At 44.7% G+C, this 21819-nt stretch overlaps 1 protein-coding gene and 1 long non-coding RNA gene across 4 annotated transcripts in view; one reads left to right on the top strand and one right to left on the bottom strand.

Annotated features, from left to right (window-relative positions):
• Window positions 1-21819, top strand: part of LOC120387292 (protein spinster homolog 2-like) — a 155143-nt gene that overhangs the window by 93273 nt on the left and 40051 nt on the right. For all 3 annotated transcript variants that reach the window (XR_005590108.1, XR_005590107.1, XM_039507783.1), the window contains exons 4-7: window positions 12524-12675; window positions 14905-14971; window positions 18163-18305; window positions 19728-19880. Coding sequence is in view for 1 of the 3 variants with exons in the window: in XM_039507783.1 (XP_039363717.1) it covers window positions 12524-12675; window positions 14905-14971; window positions 18163-18305; window positions 19728-19880 (515 nt within the window). In the remaining 2 variants the exon portion in view is untranslated. The remainder of the gene's footprint in view (window positions 1-12523; window positions 12676-14904; window positions 14972-18162; window positions 18306-19727; window positions 19881-21819) is intronic.
• On the bottom strand, window positions 12587-20324 carry LOC120387294. Its single transcript, XR_005590110.1, has 3 exons — window positions 20207-20324; window positions 16014-16125; window positions 12587-12723 (listed from the first exon to the last, which is right to left on the bottom strand). It is a non-coding gene; the product is annotated as an uncharacterized LOC120387294 (long non-coding RNA).

Consider the following 21819-nt stretch of genomic DNA (forward strand, 5'->3'; position numbering starts at 1 on the left):
CGGGAGGGGGGGCGGGGGGAGGCAAGGAGCAAGTGAGCAATGACGGGAGAGGACCAGGCAGGGCTGGAGCAAACAGTGACAGCCTCGCGCAAGGGTCAGGGAGGGCTTGGGCGAGCAGTGATCTGAGCCCCATGGGGGGAGAGGGCTCAAGCCAGACCTGCGCAGTGTCCCATCTTCCCTTAGGATGATATTTCCCAATCTTTGGGCACTTACCCCACTGCACCTCTCCAGTTTTGCTAGGTAGGGGAAAGAAGCAGGAGTTACCACAGGGATGAAAGTGGTTCGAGTTGACCGATGCAGGAGGGCACTGCCGACCTCTGAGCCGTACAGGTGTCTCTCTCCCATCCTGTGTTCCTTTTCTACCCCTTACCGGCCCCAGACCCCTTCCTCAGTGGCTACAATAGATGGAAAGGGGAGGGGAACTCTCTCAGCCCCGATCGAGGAGGAGGGGGAGCTGTGAGGGAGCACTGTTTGCCCAAGTTGGGGAGAGGGAGGGCAGCCTCCCTTTGCTTTTAGCAAGGGAGGAGTTGTGTTCTCACCTTGCCTTACCCCCTTGTCCGTGCATTCGGGCACGTGCGATGCATTCAGAGACATGACAGCTGGTGGTGAAGGTGTCTCGAGTGCAGCTGTAGCTCCAAAGCCCTGAATTTCCACCTCATGTGACAGAGGAGTTCATTGGAAGGTGAGCTCATTTCTGCTACAAAAAATAAAGTAGACAAAATTATCAAAAAGAATATCCCTATCAACTGTTATCAAGTAACAGTTCCCATCTCTGCTGTCTCTCCTGAACAGCACTGGCTCTCCTCTCCCCTCCAGGGGCCTGGAACACTCTATGGGAGCCTGACTGCCTGCTCAGAATATCAGCTCCCTGGTTGGTAGAGGCAGAACAGCACCATGTCCTACTGAAACCTTTGAAATAACTTTGAATGGATTTTACTGCATGTAAAATACTGTTCCGTTCATAACAGTGCATCTGCTGCCCTCTGCTCTCTGTTCTTGGGTTCATTAGCTTGTCTAATATCCTGGGATGTGGAAACTAACGTCGTGGATGCTGAAATCAGAGGAGATGTCTCTATCGTTCAGTATCACTGTAAGCATAACTCATGCACGCTGCTGCAAAGGCGTCCATTGCCGCTGCCAGCTCATGGTAATGAAGACAGCAGCCAGCACTGAGACATCAGGATTGCTAATCGGAGCTCAGGCATCCTTCTGGGTGAGCCTGACGGAAAGAACACTGTGCTAGAGGAGACTTGTGCATGCCCTGTGCTGGATCTGAGAGTCCTTTTTCTGGCAAACTCTCGTTAACTTCAACAGACCTGCATGAGGGCTGAGTAAAAACTGAGTAGGGACCCGAGGAGGTGGCTCTGTGCACGTGTGTGCATGTGCATGCATCTCCCCTCTCTATTTAGGAAGATGTTGGATGTTTAGGCTATTGAAAAACATTTGGCACACGTAAAGGACATCCCCATGAAATCTGTGCATTGTTGGCCTGATCCAGCTACCATGGAAATCAGTAAGACTTTTTCTATTCTCTTTCATGGGAGTTGTTGGATCAGAACCTCTCTCTCTCTAAATGGACATGGTTATATTTGATTATTCTTCATTTATTATTTGTACCTTGGTAGCAGCTAGAGGCTCCAACTGAAATTGTGGGATCCTGTTGTGCTAGGTGATGTACGTACACAACAGAAAGACAGACCCTGCCCTGAAGACCTTTGCAGTCTTAAGTATCTTTGTCCCATTCTATAAATAAATCAATCCCTGTGCATGTCCCTGTATGTGTTTCTTTTAGTTGAACAGTGGGAAAGCTAGACAGTCAGTTCTAATTACAGAAAGGGTGACCGAGATGGGGGGAGGGATAGCTCAGTGGTTGAGCATTGGCCTGCTTAACTCAGAGTTGTGAGTTCAATCCTTCAAGGGACCATTTAGGGATGTGGGGCAAAAATCTGTCTGGGGATTGGTTCTGCTCTGAGCAGGGGGTTGGACTAGATGACCTCCTGAGGTCCCTTCCAACCCTGATATTCTATGATTCTATGATGTTTAAAGGAGCAAAAATCATCCCATCTCAGCTCTTAAGCTGTCTGGTGGGGAAAGACCTCTAGACTTGATTGAGCTATTCAATGGGGAAGTTCCGTGTGTGTGGGTGGGTTTGTGTTGAATGAATTGCCAACCAGGATACATTTTTAAAGCGGTCTCTATTTTTGTGAGACCCATAACATCAGTGTTTTGTGTGTCCTGCTGCAGTCATTGTGGATTCTCAGAGCTGTGCTTGATGGTGCATATTGTGTAGGGTGCTGGAGTGTCTCAGTCCTATCGCCTTGAATGTTTACTAAGTGCTAGGGAGTGCTTTATAAATAATTTTTATCATTGTTCATTTCAGCCCTGTTCAAAAAATTAAGGGGATGGATGGAGGGAGGGGGAAATGTTCCTTTAATTAAACAGGACTGAATTGGCAAGAAAGAAATGCTTGTAAGCTTCTAAATGCATATTACAGGGGAGAGTGAGTAAATATAAAATACCCATAAACCTCATGTGGCCCTTTTAATGATGGTGATGAGACAGATGCACGCCTTCCCAGCATGCAGCATTTTGTTATTGATGGCATTGCATGCTGCGTTTCAACACTGTGGAAACCTGACTTGGCCAAATGAGTTTGGAAAGGAAAGCAGTTTGCTAGACTACGATGGCCTTGCAGCGCCATGTGAGCCTCTTCCTAAGCTTTCTGGAGAATTAAATGTGATTTGGATGTGGAGTGTGTGACTTGGTGGAGTGTACAATGTCTCTCACCGTTTGAGCCCATCTGTCCTGTTAACTTTTAGCATGTCCTGTAAAGCTTCAGGAGAAGACATTAAACATCAGTAGTTGTGGTCCTAGGTAAAGGACCTAGTTGTGGTCCTAGGTAAAAGATAAAGTGAAATGGAAGCCAGTTGTCTGAGGTGGGGATAAGAGCAGGTGGATTCTTAACTGCAGGATGCCAGGACTAGGTTGGGAAAGGAGCTTACTGCAGGTGTCCTATGAAACAAAATGATGATACAATAATGATATGTCATCTCAGTGTTTGTCTTTATTGTGAAATAAGGTTACTCATGTATAGTTACATTGCCATGAAGCATGAAAAAAGGTTAGGCCTCTTTAATTGTCAATCAAGTTGGTAGGAGAGTCATAATTTTTCATGGGCCTATCTGATAAGTCTGGCTTTTGTTACCTGAAAATATCTGAAATGTGAAGGCAGAGTCTCCAAGGCTCCAGATAGGTTAGAAATGGGGGCAGGTGGAGGTCTTCTGCATTAAAACCAAGACCTTCAACAATGGGTGCCTGAAGTCAGGCTTCCAAGGCTGAGTCTTGCAAATCTGAATGGAAATTGGACATCCCTTAAGCAGCTTTGAAATTCTCAGCCCTAAATCTGTATTCAGATACTGAAATAGGTGCCTGGTTTTTGTAAATGATGAGCACCCAGCAGCTCCTGTTGACTTTGAATAGACTCATAAGCACTATGGGATGCACAGTACTTTTTTTTTTTTTTGGCGACCCGAATGCTTAATTAGGTGCCTAAATAGAGACTGAGCAATACCTGTAGACACCCATTTGTAAAACATCTTGGTCTAAGGGTGCAAGGAATGAGCAGGGAACTTCCCACCAAGCTCCTTTCCCAGGATATCTTTCTGTGCTAACTAATGGTGTAAATCTGACCAAGTTCGAGGGGATTTTAATCTGACCGAATCTCAAGCACATTTCCAAATAAAACCCTCCATATTCAATCAAGTGTGACTGAACAACTCACCAGGGAGAGCTAAAGCTATTAACAGGTACTAGGAACAATTAGAGCAGAGACTAGTGGACTTAACTTTATCTCCCTCCCTCTCTGTAATATTTAAATACAATTTCTTCCTTTTCTCCTTGCTGCAATCCTTCCTCTCCTGGTGGAATACTAATGGCAGCCAGACTTTCTAAAGCCAGGTGCGTGATACTGAGAGCTGCTGAGATACTTAAAGCAATCAAAATAGGTTAAAACTGAGGTGTTGATTTTAGATCATTGAGATTAGAAAAATCAGCCACTGTTTGTATTAAGGGTAGTTTGTAAAGGCTTAATAAATCAATAGATACTTGAATAAATGATTAAACAATTGTTAGAGGCTGACAGCTCAGTAATCTAGAACAGCTACTGCTCATGTCTGTAACGTGCTTATAACATTTAGTAGTCATTTGTTAACCCTTTAGAAATAGGCTCTTAAATATAAAGTGTGACTGAAATAATCCTAGAGCAGGAATAAATTACTGTACGTAAAAGTTGAGCCTTGGGGAGATTTGAATGGGCTTCACCTGCTGGAAAGCAGTGTTTCAGAGAGGTCTGTCTGTGCCACTGGCCAATCTGAGGCACGTGGCTCTTCAGAAACACTCCTGGAATGAGCAGGAGTGAGACTGAAGAGGGGAGTGCAGAGCTGTATGCCTCATTAGTTAGGGTGCCGAGGATCACACGGAAGCACAGACCTCTTTAGATGCCCATATTCCAGCCTTGCTTCTTTTTTAGCCTGCTTGGAAGACGAGGAGTGCTGAAAACTACTGTTCTGTAACATACCTAAGCTTGGAAGGAAAAATGCTGCTTGAGAACAACTTCTTAGTTTCACGTAAAGATATTTACTTTGTATATTTTGATATGTGATGTTGACAATTTGTGTTTTAATGGGCTTTACATTTTTGAATCTCAGTATCAGCTGTCATTAATTGATTATTGTTTGACCCCCCCCACCAAAATTTTCCACAACTGTGAAAATTTAAATCCATAAAAAATGTAAAAATAAACGTTGATATTATCTGTTGAAATTATTTTTAAAAAATTGAATTTTGCCAAGCCTAAATATACCAGATGGAAACAGAACCGGCAGCTGCAGTGAAAGCTTCCCCTAGGCTGCTCTGCGAATGTGACTCATGGCTGATCATGAGAACTGATTTGTAGGGGGGAGAGGGTTGTTTATAAGTGCATCTGCCAAGCAAATACCCATCACCCAAGCCTCTGTGTGCCCTTGCAAGTCTAAGACAAAGAAGTGAATGCTGGTAATTCATAGCTTTGCATCAGTGCTGATAACTTGTAGCCTCAGACCACCCCCCCAATCCCCCCACCCTGTAACTTTGGGTGGCTTAAGATTGAGTTCTGATGCCAGTTGCCAGCCTGCAAAAATAAAGGTCTCACCCTGGCTTCCACCACCTATGACTCTTTGCCGGATGAACTCTGACAGCCCTTCTGCTCCCGAGGCCCTGCCCCCTAACCCCACAAATCCATCTCCCTGAGTTCTTAACTACCAGATACTCGGACTTTTCCCTTATGGTTCGTCACACTCGAAGGAATGAAACCTGCCCTAGTTATCAGTTCACTTTGGGGGATACACTCCATACAGTTTGCACAATAGAGGCTGGCTAGTGGTAAAAATAAAATAAAATAAACAAAAAGTTTATTTAATAGAAAAATCATAGATTCAGAGATGAAAGAGTAAGGAAAAGCAAACATGTACAAGTTACACAGAAAATAAACATGAAGATGCATCCTCAGGCATTATACTTCTGTATTGGCTAAAGTCCCTTTTCTCATACAAGTTACCTGTTGCCACCGAACAAGTTCCTAGCATGCCCTCAGCCTTAGAGGGGAGCCAGTCTTTCCTGGACAGCACCCTCCTTAGAGGCTCCTTCGGTTTCTGGCGCCTCTTAGTGGCCTATTCAGACTTTGGCATCTGTGCTGGCACTCCCAACAAGGGGGCTAGGTGCTGCTTGTTGAGGTAGTTTGTATGGCATGGACACGTCTTCTTGAGGAGCTGGACAAAGATCTCCCAGTTCATGGACCCCGAAATGTCCAGCAGATGATATAAAAATTCAATCCCTATGAGCCTGGACTGTACATGTTCTACAGAAGACCCCCATTCTCAGAGATTGTTAACAGAGCAACTTTCATCATCACTAAATATCTTCCCTTCTTCATCTCTCCCCCCCAAAAAATTTTTTTTAAATTAATTTGGCAATGCATGAAATTGTAGGATAGAGCACTCTTGTGGGCAGGTGTATAATAAAGTTGAGGCGTGTATCATTGGCATTCCAAATCTAGATATGGATCCAGAATGTTCTGGGATGTTTGGATTCAGGATTTTTGTTGTATTCATTATTCAGTTATGGATTTCCAACACCTGTAAAAGTTTTTGTGGAGTTCAGATTAGGAATTTATCATTTAGGGCCATCTCTTCCACCAAAAGCAACGACTGTCATCCCACCATGCCTCCGAAAATAACTTACAGCTGTCTCCAGTATCTACTTATCTTTCTTAGAGGGAGGATGTCCCTGTGCAATTTGGAAACCCACAGGTTCTTAAACACGATTCCATATTGGCAGGGGAGTTAAAGAAATATGTCACCTGCATTTGTCATGCCATTTAATTGCTCGCTTCTCCTAGGGAGTGTCTCTTTTTGAGCTAAAATTTGAACTGTGTGTTTAGAGCTGCCAAGCCTGTTAGTCACAGTACTGATACTGCACAAGCACATTGCTCTTCTGGTTTGCATCATGATTTTGGAACAGCTTTGCATACCTGCGGTGAAAGGTGTGGTGTGTCAGCTTTAATCATTAGAACCCAACACAGGGCGGATGTGTTTGGGAAAGCAGTTAATAGAGCACGGCAGAAAGTGTTGTTCATCTGGTCAGAAAATCCTGGTCCTGTTTGACTCCTCATGCTGAATTATGCCTTGTGTGTATATAATAACAACGCCATGTTTAGCAACTCTCCGCAGTCCACACCCTAATTTAATGGAGCTGAGTCTCCTTTAAGGAAATTAAATAGGGGATCTTCAGGAGGTCAACTCTGTGGGTTTGTATAGATAGAAGAAAATTTTCACATGGTGCAATTGATGTAACTATACTGTTGCAATCCTGTGTTGTGGACAACGTTGCACCAGTGCAAAACATGGATTGCACACGTGCAGTGCATCTATACTAGGGATTTGCACTGGTGCAGCCACTCCAGTGTAGTCAGTGCTTAAAGTGTGCTAGCTTACGGACTCAGCAAATAAAATTTCGCAAGCTCCGGCCAGGTTGCTGAGGGGCACACATTTCAGCCCTGGCAGCTTTCCCCACTGCCCCGCCGCCTGGGGTAGAGCAATCGATCAGAGCTGCTGCAGAAGTAGGCAGAGTTCTCCCCTCCCCCAGTCTAGAATGGGCATGGTGAAAGGCCTAGAAGCTGCAGGAGGAACTGAGTTGCAGAATTGATGTGGTGATTGGGGGAGAGGCAGTTGTGATGTCACTTCCATTTCTTTAGGAGTAATAGACAACCCCCCCCCACACACACTTTTTTCAGTCCACTTTAAGAACTGAATGTAGTTAGATGGGTGCAGATTTCCCTAATCTGGACAAGCCAATTTTTCCTTTGTATTATGGGATCCTTTACAGCTACTTCACATGCAGATGCTTAATGACCCAGGCTTATGGATCACATGGCTCTCTAGACAAGGCTGGTTCTTCAGTTTTATGCATACTTTGGCAGATTATAGGTTTATCAGTGGCAACTAATCTTGTAGAGAAACGTGGCCTAATTCCTTTTGTTAACATAGTTAAAGAGAGAGAGAGAGAGGTAAGGTCGTTATTAGACCTATTAAAACAAACATTACTCACTCAATGGTCTGTGCCACTGGGCTAAATGTGTAATTAGTGGCTTCGTTCAAACACGATTAAAGGCAGTCACATGTACTGCTTAGTCAAAGGATGTCCTGGCCTACTGAATTCTGATGTGATGTGTGAGATCAGGAATAAAAACAGTATGAAGATGTTAATGTAGACCTGTTGAGTGTGTGCTATAGAAAATTGCAATGCCTTGGTGCCTTTCAAATATTTTAGAGTCCAATAATGAAGCCCTTACTGTTGTTTGCATTGTGTGTTGTGCCTGTTTAAGAACTGAGTAAGGATTCAATTTGATCTCTAGTTTTTAACAGGATCGTAGGGATTGGCAGAATGGATCAGTCCAGGGACCTCTTAGCCCAGTGTCCCCTCTCCAGCAGTGTCTCCATCGGTCCAGCTGAAGGTGCAAGAAACCCAGCAGTGGGCTGTTACGGGATAGCCTACCCTCAGAGAAAATTCCTTGCCAGCACCTATTAGAGGTTGGCTTATGCCCTGAAGCATAAAGATTTATACTTCTTCCAAAACTTCTTTATTTTAGTTACGACTATGTACAACCCTGTATTTCCAGCAATGGGATGTGTCGACAAAGCAGTAAAGCCCTGGGAATTTGGAGAAAGGCCACATTTCCCTTTAAAGAGACTGGAAGAGAAGAGCCAGGTCCACTCCGGGTGGTACGCCCCGTGGTGATGTGGCTTTCAGGGGAGTGTCCAACAAGAGTGTCAGAGACACCATCGCTCTACCAGCCTTCATCCTTTCTCCACCATGTCAGCTTGTGGGGAACTTGAACCCTACCTCACTGCTCCCTCTCCTGCTGTCTGTACCCCCACTTTGGTGCTGCTAGTGCCATGGCTGGCATTGTGCTGGTATGTCTAGAGCTTGAGAGTGCAGCAGATGGAGGGATGTGGATCTGCACGCTGCATTCACTTCTGGGGGCTACATCCCATACTCCTGAGTGTGATCATTAACCTTTATTGAAAACCAAGTGTTTGCCTGGCTGGTTCTTAAGTGTCCAAAAATTCCATCCAGTTGTCATCGCTGACCCAGGGGAAAAAAGCACCCAAACCTTGAGGTTTCTGGTCTTAATTTGTATGCAGATAAAATATGCTGAGGTGTGCTGAAAGCTGACTCAGGCTTTTAGAATCTCCCAGCAGAGTTAGAAGCATTTGCACAGGGGAACAAATTACAGAAGAACTACACAGTAATGTTTGAAGGAATAAACTTTTAATACATGCCAATCCTTAATTGGGAAAGAGTAAAATTCGATTAACAATTCCCACACTCTGCTACTCATGCTGTGATCAGAGGCAGCTTGGTCCAGAGCAGACAGGGTGGCCAGGACATGTGTCTCAGTGTTCTGCCCAGGCCTCGGGGTGTGACAAAAAGGAAAAGCAGTAGAAAGAAAGGGACTCAGCCTAATGGAAACTATCCTACCTACCCATGGAGAAGAGACATGCAGGTCTGAGATCAGAATAGATTATCACAGTTGTCCTTTCTGGCCTTTGAAACTATGAATGTATGTGTATGGTATGTCTCTTTATATATATTACATCTGTGGACTTCCTATTAGTTCACTATATGACTGTGGCCTCCGCATAAGCGTTTGGGGATGATTGTTTTGGTTTGGGTTTTTTTTGTCTGTATGGATGGAAGAAAATGACTGCTTCCTTGCGAGAGGACTATACTTTACCCTAGGTACCTAGTGAGCTTTTTCTTTTCACATTGACAAGAAAAATGTTATAACACAACGGTCCACTGTATTTTAAACTTGGAAGATTAGGCTTTGGTTCATACAGCGAAATGACTTATTGAGTAATTTTATCACTTAGGTACTTAGATGATAGGGGCTATCGAAATAACTTGGAGAGGTCTCTCAGTAATATAAATCATGTTTAATCCGGGGGTTGAGTACTTAGGATATGACTAAATAATGCCCTAATCTGATATTATGTTTTTATATCTTCTGCTACATCTGGTTAGGTGCTTTTGTCCATTGCCTTGAAGATTCCTTCTGTGAAATGCAGCACTGCTTACATCTGTACATGCTGTTTTTCTCTTATGCGAGTCTTATGTTGATCACCATCTATAGTCAGAAACTCATGGCTCAGGCCTGGTCTACACCTAAAATTTAGGTCAACCTAGTTACATTGCTTCAGATTGTGGAAAATTTTGCACCTTGTACAACTTACTTACGTTGACTTAACCCCTACTGTAGATGCAGTTAAGTTGATGGAAGAATTCCCTTCCATCAATGTAGGAAGCATCTACGCTACAGTGGCACAGCTGCAGTGCCATAGCCATGCTGCTGTAGTGTAGACGTACCTTCAGACTCCCAAAGCGTGACCGAGAGAGTGGCAGAAATTCTGGAAAGGGGATTTGGCGCTGTGTGTGTGAGAATGAGCCCTGATGGTGGATAGGCTACCAGGGGCTGCAGGTGTTTTCAGTGCACTAAGACTCCGAAATGTTCTCAATACTGGTGGAGCTGAACTGGTGGTAGCAACGGGGGGAAAGCGTTGCACAAGATGCGTAGGCAAGGTTTGAGAGGTGACTGTTGCAGTAGCAATGGTCAGCGTAAACCCCGCACAGTGTGGTTATTGAGAATTGTACTTGTTGCTGTATCTCTCTGGTGGTATTTTCATACAGATAAAGTTTTAGAAAGGTCAGCAAGTTTGCCACTTTCCTGTCATGGTTGACATTTCATATTTACTGGTTATTGGTCTGGAACTGAGCCTCTTTATCCCCATCTTCATCACATGTTGGGATCCGTATCTGAACCACGGTTGGTTTTGATTTTGCAACACCAGAAACCAACGGATGAACGTGTGCAAACCAAAACCAGCCTCCAGTTTTGCCCAGTTCTAATCCTGGCTCACTAATGCATTCAGCATGATGCCGCTTATCCCAACCGCATTGGCTACCAGTGTGCCAGTCACAGGCAGTGTATCTCCACAGCATTCCTGACTGGTTTAGCATTGGGCAATGGACATAATTTAACTGGCTTGAGTCATGACGTTGCCCTTTCTGCAGGCACCCACGCGCATCTGTTCAGTATGATGGGGCTAGAGGAGACATTTAATTATACCTGTAACTACAAACACCCAGCAAGTTATAATTACGTTCAGAAAATGCATACCAAGGTAGAACTGGCATCCAAAGAAGAGGTTGATGATTGGCTGTGCAAAGCACTGCTAGTGTATTTAGAGGAAGCACTGAAATTGTCTACCAGCAGATGTATATGTGGTAAAGCAGGTGCTTCAGCACCCACGTTTTACTGCTCAACTCAGCAAGGACTCTGTATTGTTAGAGTGGGGAACCTGGAAATCAAGAGACCTGAGTTCCAATCCCAGCACTGCTTTAGACTTGTGTCACCTAGGGCAAGTCACTTGCCCTCTCTCTGACTCAGTTTCCCCTTTGTAAAAGGGGATCAATAACATACTCGCCTTTGCAAAGTGCTTTTGCATTTGAGGGACGAGTTCAATCCATACAGCTCCAACTCTCCCAAGTGACCTACTGGATAACAATAGTGACCGTATATGGGGGCCTGTAAGGTTTAGATTTTTAAAGTTTGGTTTCCCCCAGCCCTTTTCTTTGTCCTTAGTCTGCATCTGCAATGAATTGCTGTTGCATTTCTGCACCTGCAGTTTTTTCTGAGTGCAGCTCATGTTGCTTTGATGTCTAAATATGGGTTGTACTAGTGCATCAGGTAGTTAGACATCAAAGTGGCATGAACTATGCTTGCAAACAGTTGCAACCAGAAAGCTGCAAGCATACAGAGAATCTGGCTTGAAAATCAGGTGCTTATAGTGTTCTGTATAACGTCAGATCTGAGGGGAGCCCCCATCAGGAAATGTGTTCTGTTAGTTACCTGACATCTGTGGAAAATTCCTTTTCCTCTTCCATGTTGGCTTGTATTAGATTTCAGTTTGTTGCATCTCACATTGTTCTAACATATTCTGGTCTGTACTGAGTCTCTGTTCACTTCCACTGCTTGCAGAGAGTGCACTTGTTTCCAAGTGATTTCTGTCACTGGCTTTACATTTGTGCAACATGTACAATTACCTAGGATGTCCCTGAATCCCCAGTTATTGATAAGCAGCACACTGACTGCTTTATAAGCAGACCAATGCTCCCTGGGCACAGTTAAGCCGGGTCTACACTACAGACCTATATCAGTATAACTAAGTCACTCGGGGGTGTGAAAAATCCACGCCCTTGAGCGATGGAGTTATGCCAACCTAGCCCCGTGTAGACAGTGCTATGTCAATGGGGGAGCTTCTCCTGTCCACATAGCTACCGCTTCCTGGGGAGGTGGATTATCTATGCCGACAGGAGAAGCTCTTCCATACTTTTTTGAAGAGTGTTAAAAGTTGCACCAGGATTGACTTTTCAGCCCAGTGCTCTGTGGCAACTTGGATAATGAGGATTTATACTCATAATTTAAGCCCTCCAAATACAAGAGTCATCATCAGCTCTGCTCCCCGCAAACCTTCCGCTAGGGTTGCTCTGTCTATATCCATAACCCTCCTATGGTTGAGCCTCCCCCTGAGAGTGAAATGAGAATCTCCGGCTTCCCATTCTTTAACCATATTAGCTGCCAATGTACCCTTCGTAGCCAGAAGGCTTGGAACATCTTCTGGAATGCAAATTAGGGCAAGGGTTTATTATTACAGTTATTTTTTTAAAATATGTGTAAACCACTACAGAAATATGGCACTGACATTTTCCCTGAGAATACAAACATAAGGAGCAGTGGTAAGAGTGACAGGGGATGATGGGGGTAAGTGTTATCGTCTGGCCATGTGGGCTTGCATTTCCATGCTGGACTGTTTCATTATCAACCATTTTGATGACTGATTAATTTTTTTCTTATTACTTCCCTCAGTATTTCTGGCTCCTCGTCCTCTCACGAGGTTTGGTTGGCATCGGTGAAGCAAGTTATTCCACCATCGCTCCCACCATCATAGGAGACCTTTTCACCAAAAACACCAGAACCCTCATGCTGTCTGTCTTCTACTTTGCAATCCCTCTTGGCAGGTAACCAGTCCACTGCAGTTCTCTTCAATTACCAAACATCCGAAGCGGCTGACAAGAAAAGACACATTTTCATAGATTTGAATCCTTTTGTAAGGGAAAAGTTTGCAGGTTGATGGCTAGCATAGGGGCTGCTTAGAAGAAATGGGTTCTGGTACCTGTTTTGCCATTGATTCATGTGCAAGTTTGTTTAAGACCCTTGCATGGAATAAATGTGAGGTATTACTAATTAACAGAACTGGATGAAAACAGAAAACTATTTAGCATATACATTTTTGGAATAACCGCAATATTACTCGTATAACTGATGAAAATGTTATACCAGTTTTCTTAGTTGTTGTTTTTATTCGAGATACGGGCCTTTTTGAGTCAAGTTGTTCCAAGTTACCATATACTCTAGAAGAGTCATTAGGTTAAGGTGCTAAGGGCTAAATTTTCAAACCTGTGAAAGTGTAATTGCTGGCACATCTACCTAAGGCGTGTGAATGTTGGAGAGTGCAGGTCAGATCCATAATGTAGCTCTTGAAATTTTGGCCTTTCCAAAGCATTCTTTAGCTTACACTCAAACTCTAACCGACTTGAATCTGCAAAATTTGGCAGAGACGGTCTAGAGGACCCAGTGGTTAAAACCACAGTAGCCAGTCTGTATTAGTACTCCCACCACTGCAGCGACAACTGTGGGAAATTACTTTTAAAAGTCTAATGTAGACAAGGCTGAGGAGAGCTGCTGTAATGAGCATTCACACTTCAACTTACAGAGAGGAGTCAAGGACCATACAGCCCATAGTCTCCTGATGAATGTAACAGCCAGACTCAATCTTTGAGTAATTATTTCCCCTAGCACTTTCTTTCAGTTGAGTTCCCTTATCAGCCCAATGCAGTATCTGATTGTTAGGACTAGAGAGATCCTGTATTTCTTACAACGGTTGACCCTGCATTGTGAGATTGTAGACAGGGTGGGCTCAGACAATGTGGATCCAGATTCCCAGAAGCAGATGACTTCCTCTGAAGAAGTGGCACAGTGAGTTCATTTCCAGAAAGGGAAAACCTGGAGAGCAGTTAACTCCACCATTGCAGTGAAAAACATCTGGATTAGGATGGTGATACGCCAGCTAGAATTTATGGCAGTAACTTTAAAACAAAGATTGAAACATTCTTTTGCTCTTCAGGAAGAAGAAATGGCTGGTCCTTAACTAATGGAAATAACTTTTTCCTGCACACTTTTATGTAGAGAATTGAGCTGAGCAGTGGTTGGCAACAAATCAATTCCTTCCAAAGACAAACATGCTTGATAATGGCAAATGGCTAGAAATGGGCCCCCGTTGCTCACTCTGGCTCTGGACCTGATTTTTTCCAAAGTCTAATGGAGTTTGGATCCGTGGTTTGGTTTTGGAGCCATATCTGTGAATGGCTCAGCACCAGAATGGTATTGATGGTAACTCGTGTGCCTGCATGACTTAGAAGGCTGTTTGGCAATAGCCAGGCACCCTGGAACAGCTCTGGCAGCTTTTACCCAAGGCAGCCTCTGCGCTGAATGCTGGCATTTTTGGAAGATTGATTTCGTGCCTGTTCGTTTCAGTTCTAGGGAAGCATCATTGCAGGTCACCAGCCCGACCACTCAGCTAGAGCTGCCTTTTATTACCTGATCATAATTCTGTGATACCTGGCTGAAAGTCTGCTGGCTTCTCTAACCTCCTGACACGTTTATGATATTTGCTCATCAGCCCTATGTGCTTGTTCTTCTAAGATTTTTGGTATAAACTTATAAAAAACAGTCTCTTGATGCATATTCGGGAACAACTGCTGTTAATTTAAGAGATGGCATTTAAATGGTTTGGTGCAGTATAAACTTGATGGCACTTCTTATTAATTCTAGGTCTGGGCCCAAAAACACAGGTGCTCAGCTTACTGCAGCGATTGGTGTGATGTAGGAATCTGAATGGGACAGTCTTTGGATCCTGGGGCTTTGTTTCAACCCCTTATAGGACAAAGGGCCTGCAGTGAAGTTCAGATCTGTAGCTAAATTTTCACCAAACTAGAAGTTATTTGGACCCATCCTGCTGTTAGAAGTTACGCATTCTCCACTTTTAGTGATGCTTACTCTTGTTTCTGCAGGAAAAGGGAACTTGCAGATAGGCCAGCTGACCATGACTGTTCTGTCTGCATTTCATGGTCTTTGAGAAACAGCTACACCTATAGCACTTCATTAAAACTTCTTTGTACCTTTTGCAGTGGTTTGGGATATATCACTGGATCAAGTGTGAAGCAAGTAGCAGGAGACTGGCATTGGGCGTTGCGGGTAAGCACCTGTCTCATATTCAATAAGTCTGTTAAAATATCCCTGGTGAACTCTCACACAGAAACATTAGAGCTCACCAGAAAACAGGGTGTAACTTTCATGAAAACTTTCTGAAAATGCCCAGCTCTTCAGCTGGTCAAAAATTTTGAAATATGAAATTTTGTTGTCATTTTTCATCAACATTTTGCCAACAAATTGACAGAATTTTCGCAGTTTTGCAGGTGGGTGAAATTTCCATCTCTTTTTTCCCCAGCAAAATTGAAAATTTCCAACGTACTCCAATAAGCTGGCACTTGTCATTGTCACAGTCTTTATCCCATCTCAAAAGAAGATGGTGCTACCTCACCATGTTTTACTCTGCCTTACATAATCCAGGGGCTGCACCATCTTCTGACTGAACAGTATTTAACAGGTTGAGGTTAAGGGCAGAAGAGGAGTTCTAGGCAGGGCAGGATAAAAAAAAAACTGGAGCACTGGAAAGATACGTGTACAGATATTAAGCACGTAGCAGACGAAACGTATGCAGCTCCTGGACAAAAAGGGAAAGGTGTTTATTGTTGGTTCTTTGTGCTTGTTTCCTTGCTTGGGAGTAGCAGATTTCCAATCACTTCATTATCAGTCAACAGTGGTTTCTTGATAGGCTGGGGAATAGGAGGAACCTTAAACCAACTTGGTTGCCTTTCAATCTCCTGCTATCAAGAAATTCCTGCTTTGAGGAAAAAACACTTTGTTCCAGTTTCCGCTTGTTTTTCTGCCCAGAGACACTCAGTTTCCTTCTATTTTAACCTCTAGGGACCTTGCTAAATGTGTTGAAAAGATAATAAACCACACACACAAACACATACACACACACAGTGATGTCTTGAAATTGCTGGCAGGAAGTGGCCCAGCAAACCTGCTTTCTGGCCTTTGACAGTCTGGCCAGCACGGGGTTGAGTGAGATGCTCTCTCAGGGCTGGCAGTTCCTGAAGGCAATTAATTGCATGAAGTTCGTGCCAATGTAGTTTATAACAGCAGGTGCTGAAATACATGGATTCCCTACCTCAAACAAATGGCATTTTTTGGTGGCTGGAAATGAGAAGTGAAGCCAGCAAAGTCACCAGGAATAGTCCATCAGCAGCCGGCTGAGTGGGGAGCAGATTCCAACCAGGAACCTAGAATGAAAAGAATTAAGTTTAATGCCATGACGTTTCAGACCAGAAAATTGGCCACCTTACCTAATGGCAGGAATGCTTTAAGGGTGAAGCTGACTTCTGAGCAGAGGAGCAGCGCTAGGCCGAAGCCTTCATTCAACCCATTGTGCTTAAATGAGTCTGATATATTACATAGGCATCATGCTGGCCTAGTGCACTGAGATGAAAGGCCGCCTAAGGCCGTAGTTCTCAACCTTTTGGGGCTCAGAAACCAGTTGTAAACCTTGATGGCGTGACCCACGATATAGCTTTAGTGCCAAATACATCTGGCTTAGGAAATATTTCGTACCCGTGAGATATAGTATACACATTAACATAATAAATGCTAAAAAAGTACACTTATGCATACTATAGTGGCGGCTCCTGTCCTGCTGGGCTGGCTGGGCACAGCTCCTCGCTCCAGGTGTTGCAACCTCTGGGGTCACACTGCTGCTCAGATTTCTGTGAGTGGTGGTGTGACCCGGTGCATGGTATCAAAGCATCACTCACTCAAATTTGGCCCAGCCAGCCCCCTATCATCGTGAGAGAGGAGTGGCTGGACCAAACCTGAGTGGCACTACAACCCTGTGGACCCGGTCACAAGGCCCAGAGAGACCAGAGCTGCAGGAGCCGCCACTGCGGGGTGATTGTGAGATGGGCTCTGTCTGCAGCTCTCCCCCGGGCCTCCCATGTGACTCCTTGTCACATTCTGGAGACCTAATTTTGGGTTGTGACCCACAGGCTGAGCAACCTTGCTCTAAAGGGCTAACGGTATCATTTGATGCAGGGAGTTACCATTAGCTCCCTTCTCTTCAAGTGAAATCTCCACCTTTGTTTCTGGCAAGAGTCTTTCTGGGCTCCTGTGCTTGTAGATCCCAGGCTTCCTGTCCGTCAATCTCTCCATCATGTTCTATGCAAACATCACAACAAATTGACAATGATAACTTGACGGTACAAAACATATGGAAACTGTCAGGAGACGTTGGTCTGTCTTTTGGTCTTGTCTACACGGGGACACTTACGAAAGTTAATCCGAATTTACTAAAGGTATGAATTTAAAATGCATTAGTTAAATGTCAGTAACTCACAAGTTAATTAAACTAAATCGAATTAAGATCACTTGAATTCTGTATAGGAGAGGAGTTTCATGTGGTTTAATTAATCCACTTTAAATTCACATCTTAAATTAATTCAGATTAATTTTCTTGAGCGTCCTCATATAGACAAGCCCTAAATCTAGTAGTGTAATGAGTGTAATTGCTTATTTCCTAGGTATGTTGCTTTACTGTGTCACCTCTTGTGATCTCACCAGATCTCCTAACCTAGGCAGGGTCATGCTAGTCATACTTGGTTGAGAGACCGCTGAAGAAGAACCAGAGTGTTTGTAGCGGTGCTTCGTAGGTTGCAGTCTTCCCTCTGGTTCAGTAGTAATTCCAGTGCCCCAGTAGAGTGCCAGAGGATGCTGTGCTGCTGGAGGAGCTGGTCTTTCAGTGTCCTCTCCAGCTGGAATGCCCTATGCAGGGAGCATTCAGGAACTGGCTGAAGATGGAAAGCTAGAGGTGGGCAAGGGGCATGAGCACGCACTTGCATGTGCAGTAGGGGAAAGGTCAGAAAGTGACTCACTCCCAACATCCAGAAAACCTTTCATCTTCCTGGCATACCACCCCCGACACCCTTCAAATACTTCTAGAAATTAGCCTGGTCCCTAGCCCACCTGGGAGTAAACTGGCTTCCTAAGGGTGAAATGTCACAGAAGAATAGCTGGGTACATCAGTAACACAGAATGTGACCATCTTAATCACAAGCATCCGCAAAGCTGAGCTACAAGAGTAAGTAAGAGTCTCGACAGTGACAGAGAAAGGAAGGAGAGGAGCAGATGTGGCAGTGGGAGCATACAGATTCAGACTAGATGTAAAGAATCTGGTCACTGAAATGAAACTAATGCAATCTGTTTCTTTTTGACTAGCCGTGGTAACCACTGGCAACTTTCTGTGCTGATTTCCAGGTCCTCTCTTTCAGGTATCTCCACTCCTAGGCATGATAACAGGGACACTCATCTTGATATTTGTACCTGTTGCTAAAAGAGGCAATGTGGAACAGCTGGGGGGACAGCTGAAGGCTCGGACCTCATGGCTAAGAGACATGAAGGCACTGCTCAGAAAGTAAGAGAGCTCTGCTAAAATGCGCTTGGCCTTTAACTCTCAGCCTGGGAGTCAGATAGCATTTGCCATTCTACTGCTGTATGATTTGCAAGTGGCAACACTCGAGCAACAGAAAGCATGATCCTTGGGCCTGAGAAAGGAAACCACAGTTGTGTTTTCACAAGGGATGATCCCCAGTTGGAATCCAAATTTGGATCTACCCTTTCCAAGGTTGAGATTGGAGGGTTTTCTAAGGTCCATATCTGGTTCTCGCTTCAGGGAAGCTAAAGTGTGGAAGTGGAAACATATGAAAGAGCAAATGGTGTTACTGGCTTTCAGCCCTTTTTTCTGTCTTGAGGGGCACCAGGAAAGGAGACCCCTTCCTGGGGGAGGGGGAATTAAATGTTAAAGTGAATTTTGAGGAGCAAATATACAAATGCATGCACTTGCTTGCAGGCCCGCACATGCTTGTGGGTATACACGTGCTTACACAATTCCACATGGCTATGCACCCACACTTGCACAGTGTCAGTCATTCTGCTGCACTCGCTGTCAGGATGTTTCTGGGACTACATCCGAGCACATCTCCATTTACCCGCAGATTGCCCTGGGAGTTCCAAAGTGGAACTTGTTCCTTCTGACAGTATTGACTAGTGCATTTTCCTAGTGTTGTCAGCAAGAACGAGGGTGTTAGGACCCGTGGTTGTGGTTCATTCGCAGGTGTCTCCATGGGGCTTACCCTCGTATCATTTGAATGCCTGGTAATCCAAACGGTAATGATGCTACTCTCCCAATGACACAGGGTCACTCAGATGAGGAGAATAGCATTTGGAGCAGGCAAGTAGGCAGAATCCTGATGATTGAGTGCTGACTATATTACTTAATGGTCACATGGCACTTTGCAGATGTGAAGTGCTGTCCAGGAGGTGAGACGTATTGTTAGTGTCACAACACAGTGTGTTAGAAATGTACTCTGGGCCTGATTTTCCATTGCCTTGCACCATCACTGCACCTGTGAAAAGTGAGTGCAAAAGAGTACCGCACCGAAGGCTGGTAGAATTTTACCCCTGCTTTGCACCGATGTAAATGACTGAACAAGGTGCAAGTGAGGGAGACCTAGGCCGTATACACTGTGAGTGATGCTTTAAACTGAGTTACAAACCTATGTAACGGACTAAAACCACAGTGGCGACCGCTGCAAAATGCAGAGGCAGCTCCAACAGAAAGTACTGTTGTTATATCATCAGAGCCTATTTGAGCAGCTAGTGATTTGATCTTAGCTCTAGGGACACTCTGGTTTATGGGGTTGGGGCGGAGCTGATGCCGTTTTCTGTTTTGCTGCCTCCCATGGCTCTTATTTCTTTGGGGTTTCCCTAGTGCAGGGATAAAGCTGATTCGGAGCTCAAATTTCCCCATGGATTTTTCTCTCTCGCATCTTCACAGCCGCAGCTATGTGTTCTCGTCGCTGGCCACCTCTGCCGTCTCCTTTGCCACAGGGGCGCTGGGTATGTGGATCCCCCTCTACCTTCACAGGGCACAAGTTGTGCAGAAGACTGTCGAGACCTGCAGTTCGGAGCCCTGCGGCACCAAGGACAGGTAAGGCTCATCCTGTCCCACCACAGATGACATTCAGACTTACAGAGCTTGGGCTTAAGAGAATGAAATCCATTTACTAGGATCCCTATAACTTCCTGTGGCCCTTTGCAACGACGATAGGAAGCACTGGGGTTTAAATCCAGAATTTGTTCTTCGCTGCTGCAGCTGATCCTTTCCTCGCTACTATGTGAACTTGTAGTGAAGCCAGAATACTGGGCAAGTGAGATCAGGGAAGAAAGACGGCTTTGTAGCTTAGGCACAGGACTCAGAGCCAAGAGATCTCAATTCTACTCTGTCATGGCCACTAATTCCCAGCACGATGTTACCTGGAGATGGGGCTTCTCTGTGCCTGAACTTCACCATCTATAACATGGATGTACCACGTCTGCAGCGGGGCTAAGCCGTTCGTTTGATTTGAGTGGATCTAGTGCTTGGAGATCTTTCCATGGAATGCTGCACACTGTGATGTCATAAATAGGAGCTTATGACCTCACTGTAGGATCCAGCAGGAGGTGGTTGCCATGGTGAGAGAGGAGGATCTTACCATGGCTCACATTTCTTCAGCGATAGCAGGGATTGGGCTGGCGTGGCGGCCAAAGTTCAGGACTCAGTTCCGAGTTGAGACAGAGTTCCTTGCATGATGCCATTGTAAAGCTTCACTGGTCCCAGCTCCACCCACCAACCCCATAACAGGACAAGAGACAGAATAAGAAAGCGGCTTTGGCACTGGACTCTTAGGGCTATATTTTCAAAACTGGCCACTTAAGTTGCACCCAGCTCACCAGCAATGACTGCTGCCGGTTGTATACTGTACATTAGAGGGAGCTAGAAGATAACCTGTTGACAGGCAGAGGCAGTGGTAAAGATTGCAGGCAGGAATTAATTAAGAGCAGATCCAGAAGTGCTGTGAGGCTGCTGGGCGTGCCCACTCTGCCCTCACAGAGCTTAGTGCAGAACTTTCTGTTGTAGCTTGTGTCTGAAATAAGCTGCTCTCCTGTTCTGCTCTGAACTTTGCGTCAGACTAACTGTGTACAAGGCCCCTGCTGGCTCCCCACAATGGATATTCCATTCTTCCCCACATGCAAACATGACATTTTCCAAAATTCTCCCATGCAGACTTTGCAGACATAGTTTGGCAACCAGTTTTGGAACAAGCGGCCTTCTAGTTTTTATTGTCACCATGGCATTCCCAGTTCCTCGGTAGTCCAGGAGTTTGCCACAGGTCGCTAGCTAGAAAACAAGTTACAGATTTTTCAGTGTTGCCAATACCAAGCATTCAAAAAGAGTGAGTCAAAAAATCAGGAGACTGGCTTAAAAATCACAAGAATTTGTTCAAATGATCATTTAGAGATTGTTTTATTTGCCTTATTTTTTTGAGCCACTAGGGTGCAGTTCTGATTTTTTAAGTACAGTTATTCCATCCCTGCCAGTGTTACCCTGCCCCTGCCGATATGACCTTGAGTGTGTGAGATCATGTTGTGCAGAGGATGCCATTTTGTTTCTTTATAAATACTGGAACAACGTTCTGCTGCGTTCGGGCCCAGCCCATGTTAAAATCTTAAGCTTTTCTCTGCAACCATGTGAGCTAGAAACTTTCTCCCCGATCAAATGAATCTGGGAGCTGAGGCTTTGAGAATAGCATCTAATATCACAAGACTTGCAATGAAATCATGAGAATCGACAACACTGAGAATTTGCCCTGCTGTACTTCTGCTTAACAACCAGATGCATAAGGCAGACTTAGTCAAGTGCACTTTGTATGAAATTCACCCATGTTCAGAGAGCCAACCAAAGGCCCCGTGCACCTCCCAAGTCCCATTTAGGCCCATAGCCCTTTGAGCTGGGGTGAATTGCACCTAATATGCCTCTCTTTTCTTCAAGGAAAATTGACGGTGACAAAGACTGTATTTCTTAAACCCACAAAGCCAGTTCAGATCCC

The sequence above is a fragment of the Mauremys reevesii genome, linkage group 20, assembly GCF_016161935.1.
Source record: "Mauremys reevesii isolate NIE-2019 linkage group 20, ASM1616193v1, whole genome shotgun sequence".
Lineage (NCBI taxonomy): Eukaryota > Metazoa > Chordata > Testudines > Geoemydidae > Mauremys > Mauremys reevesii.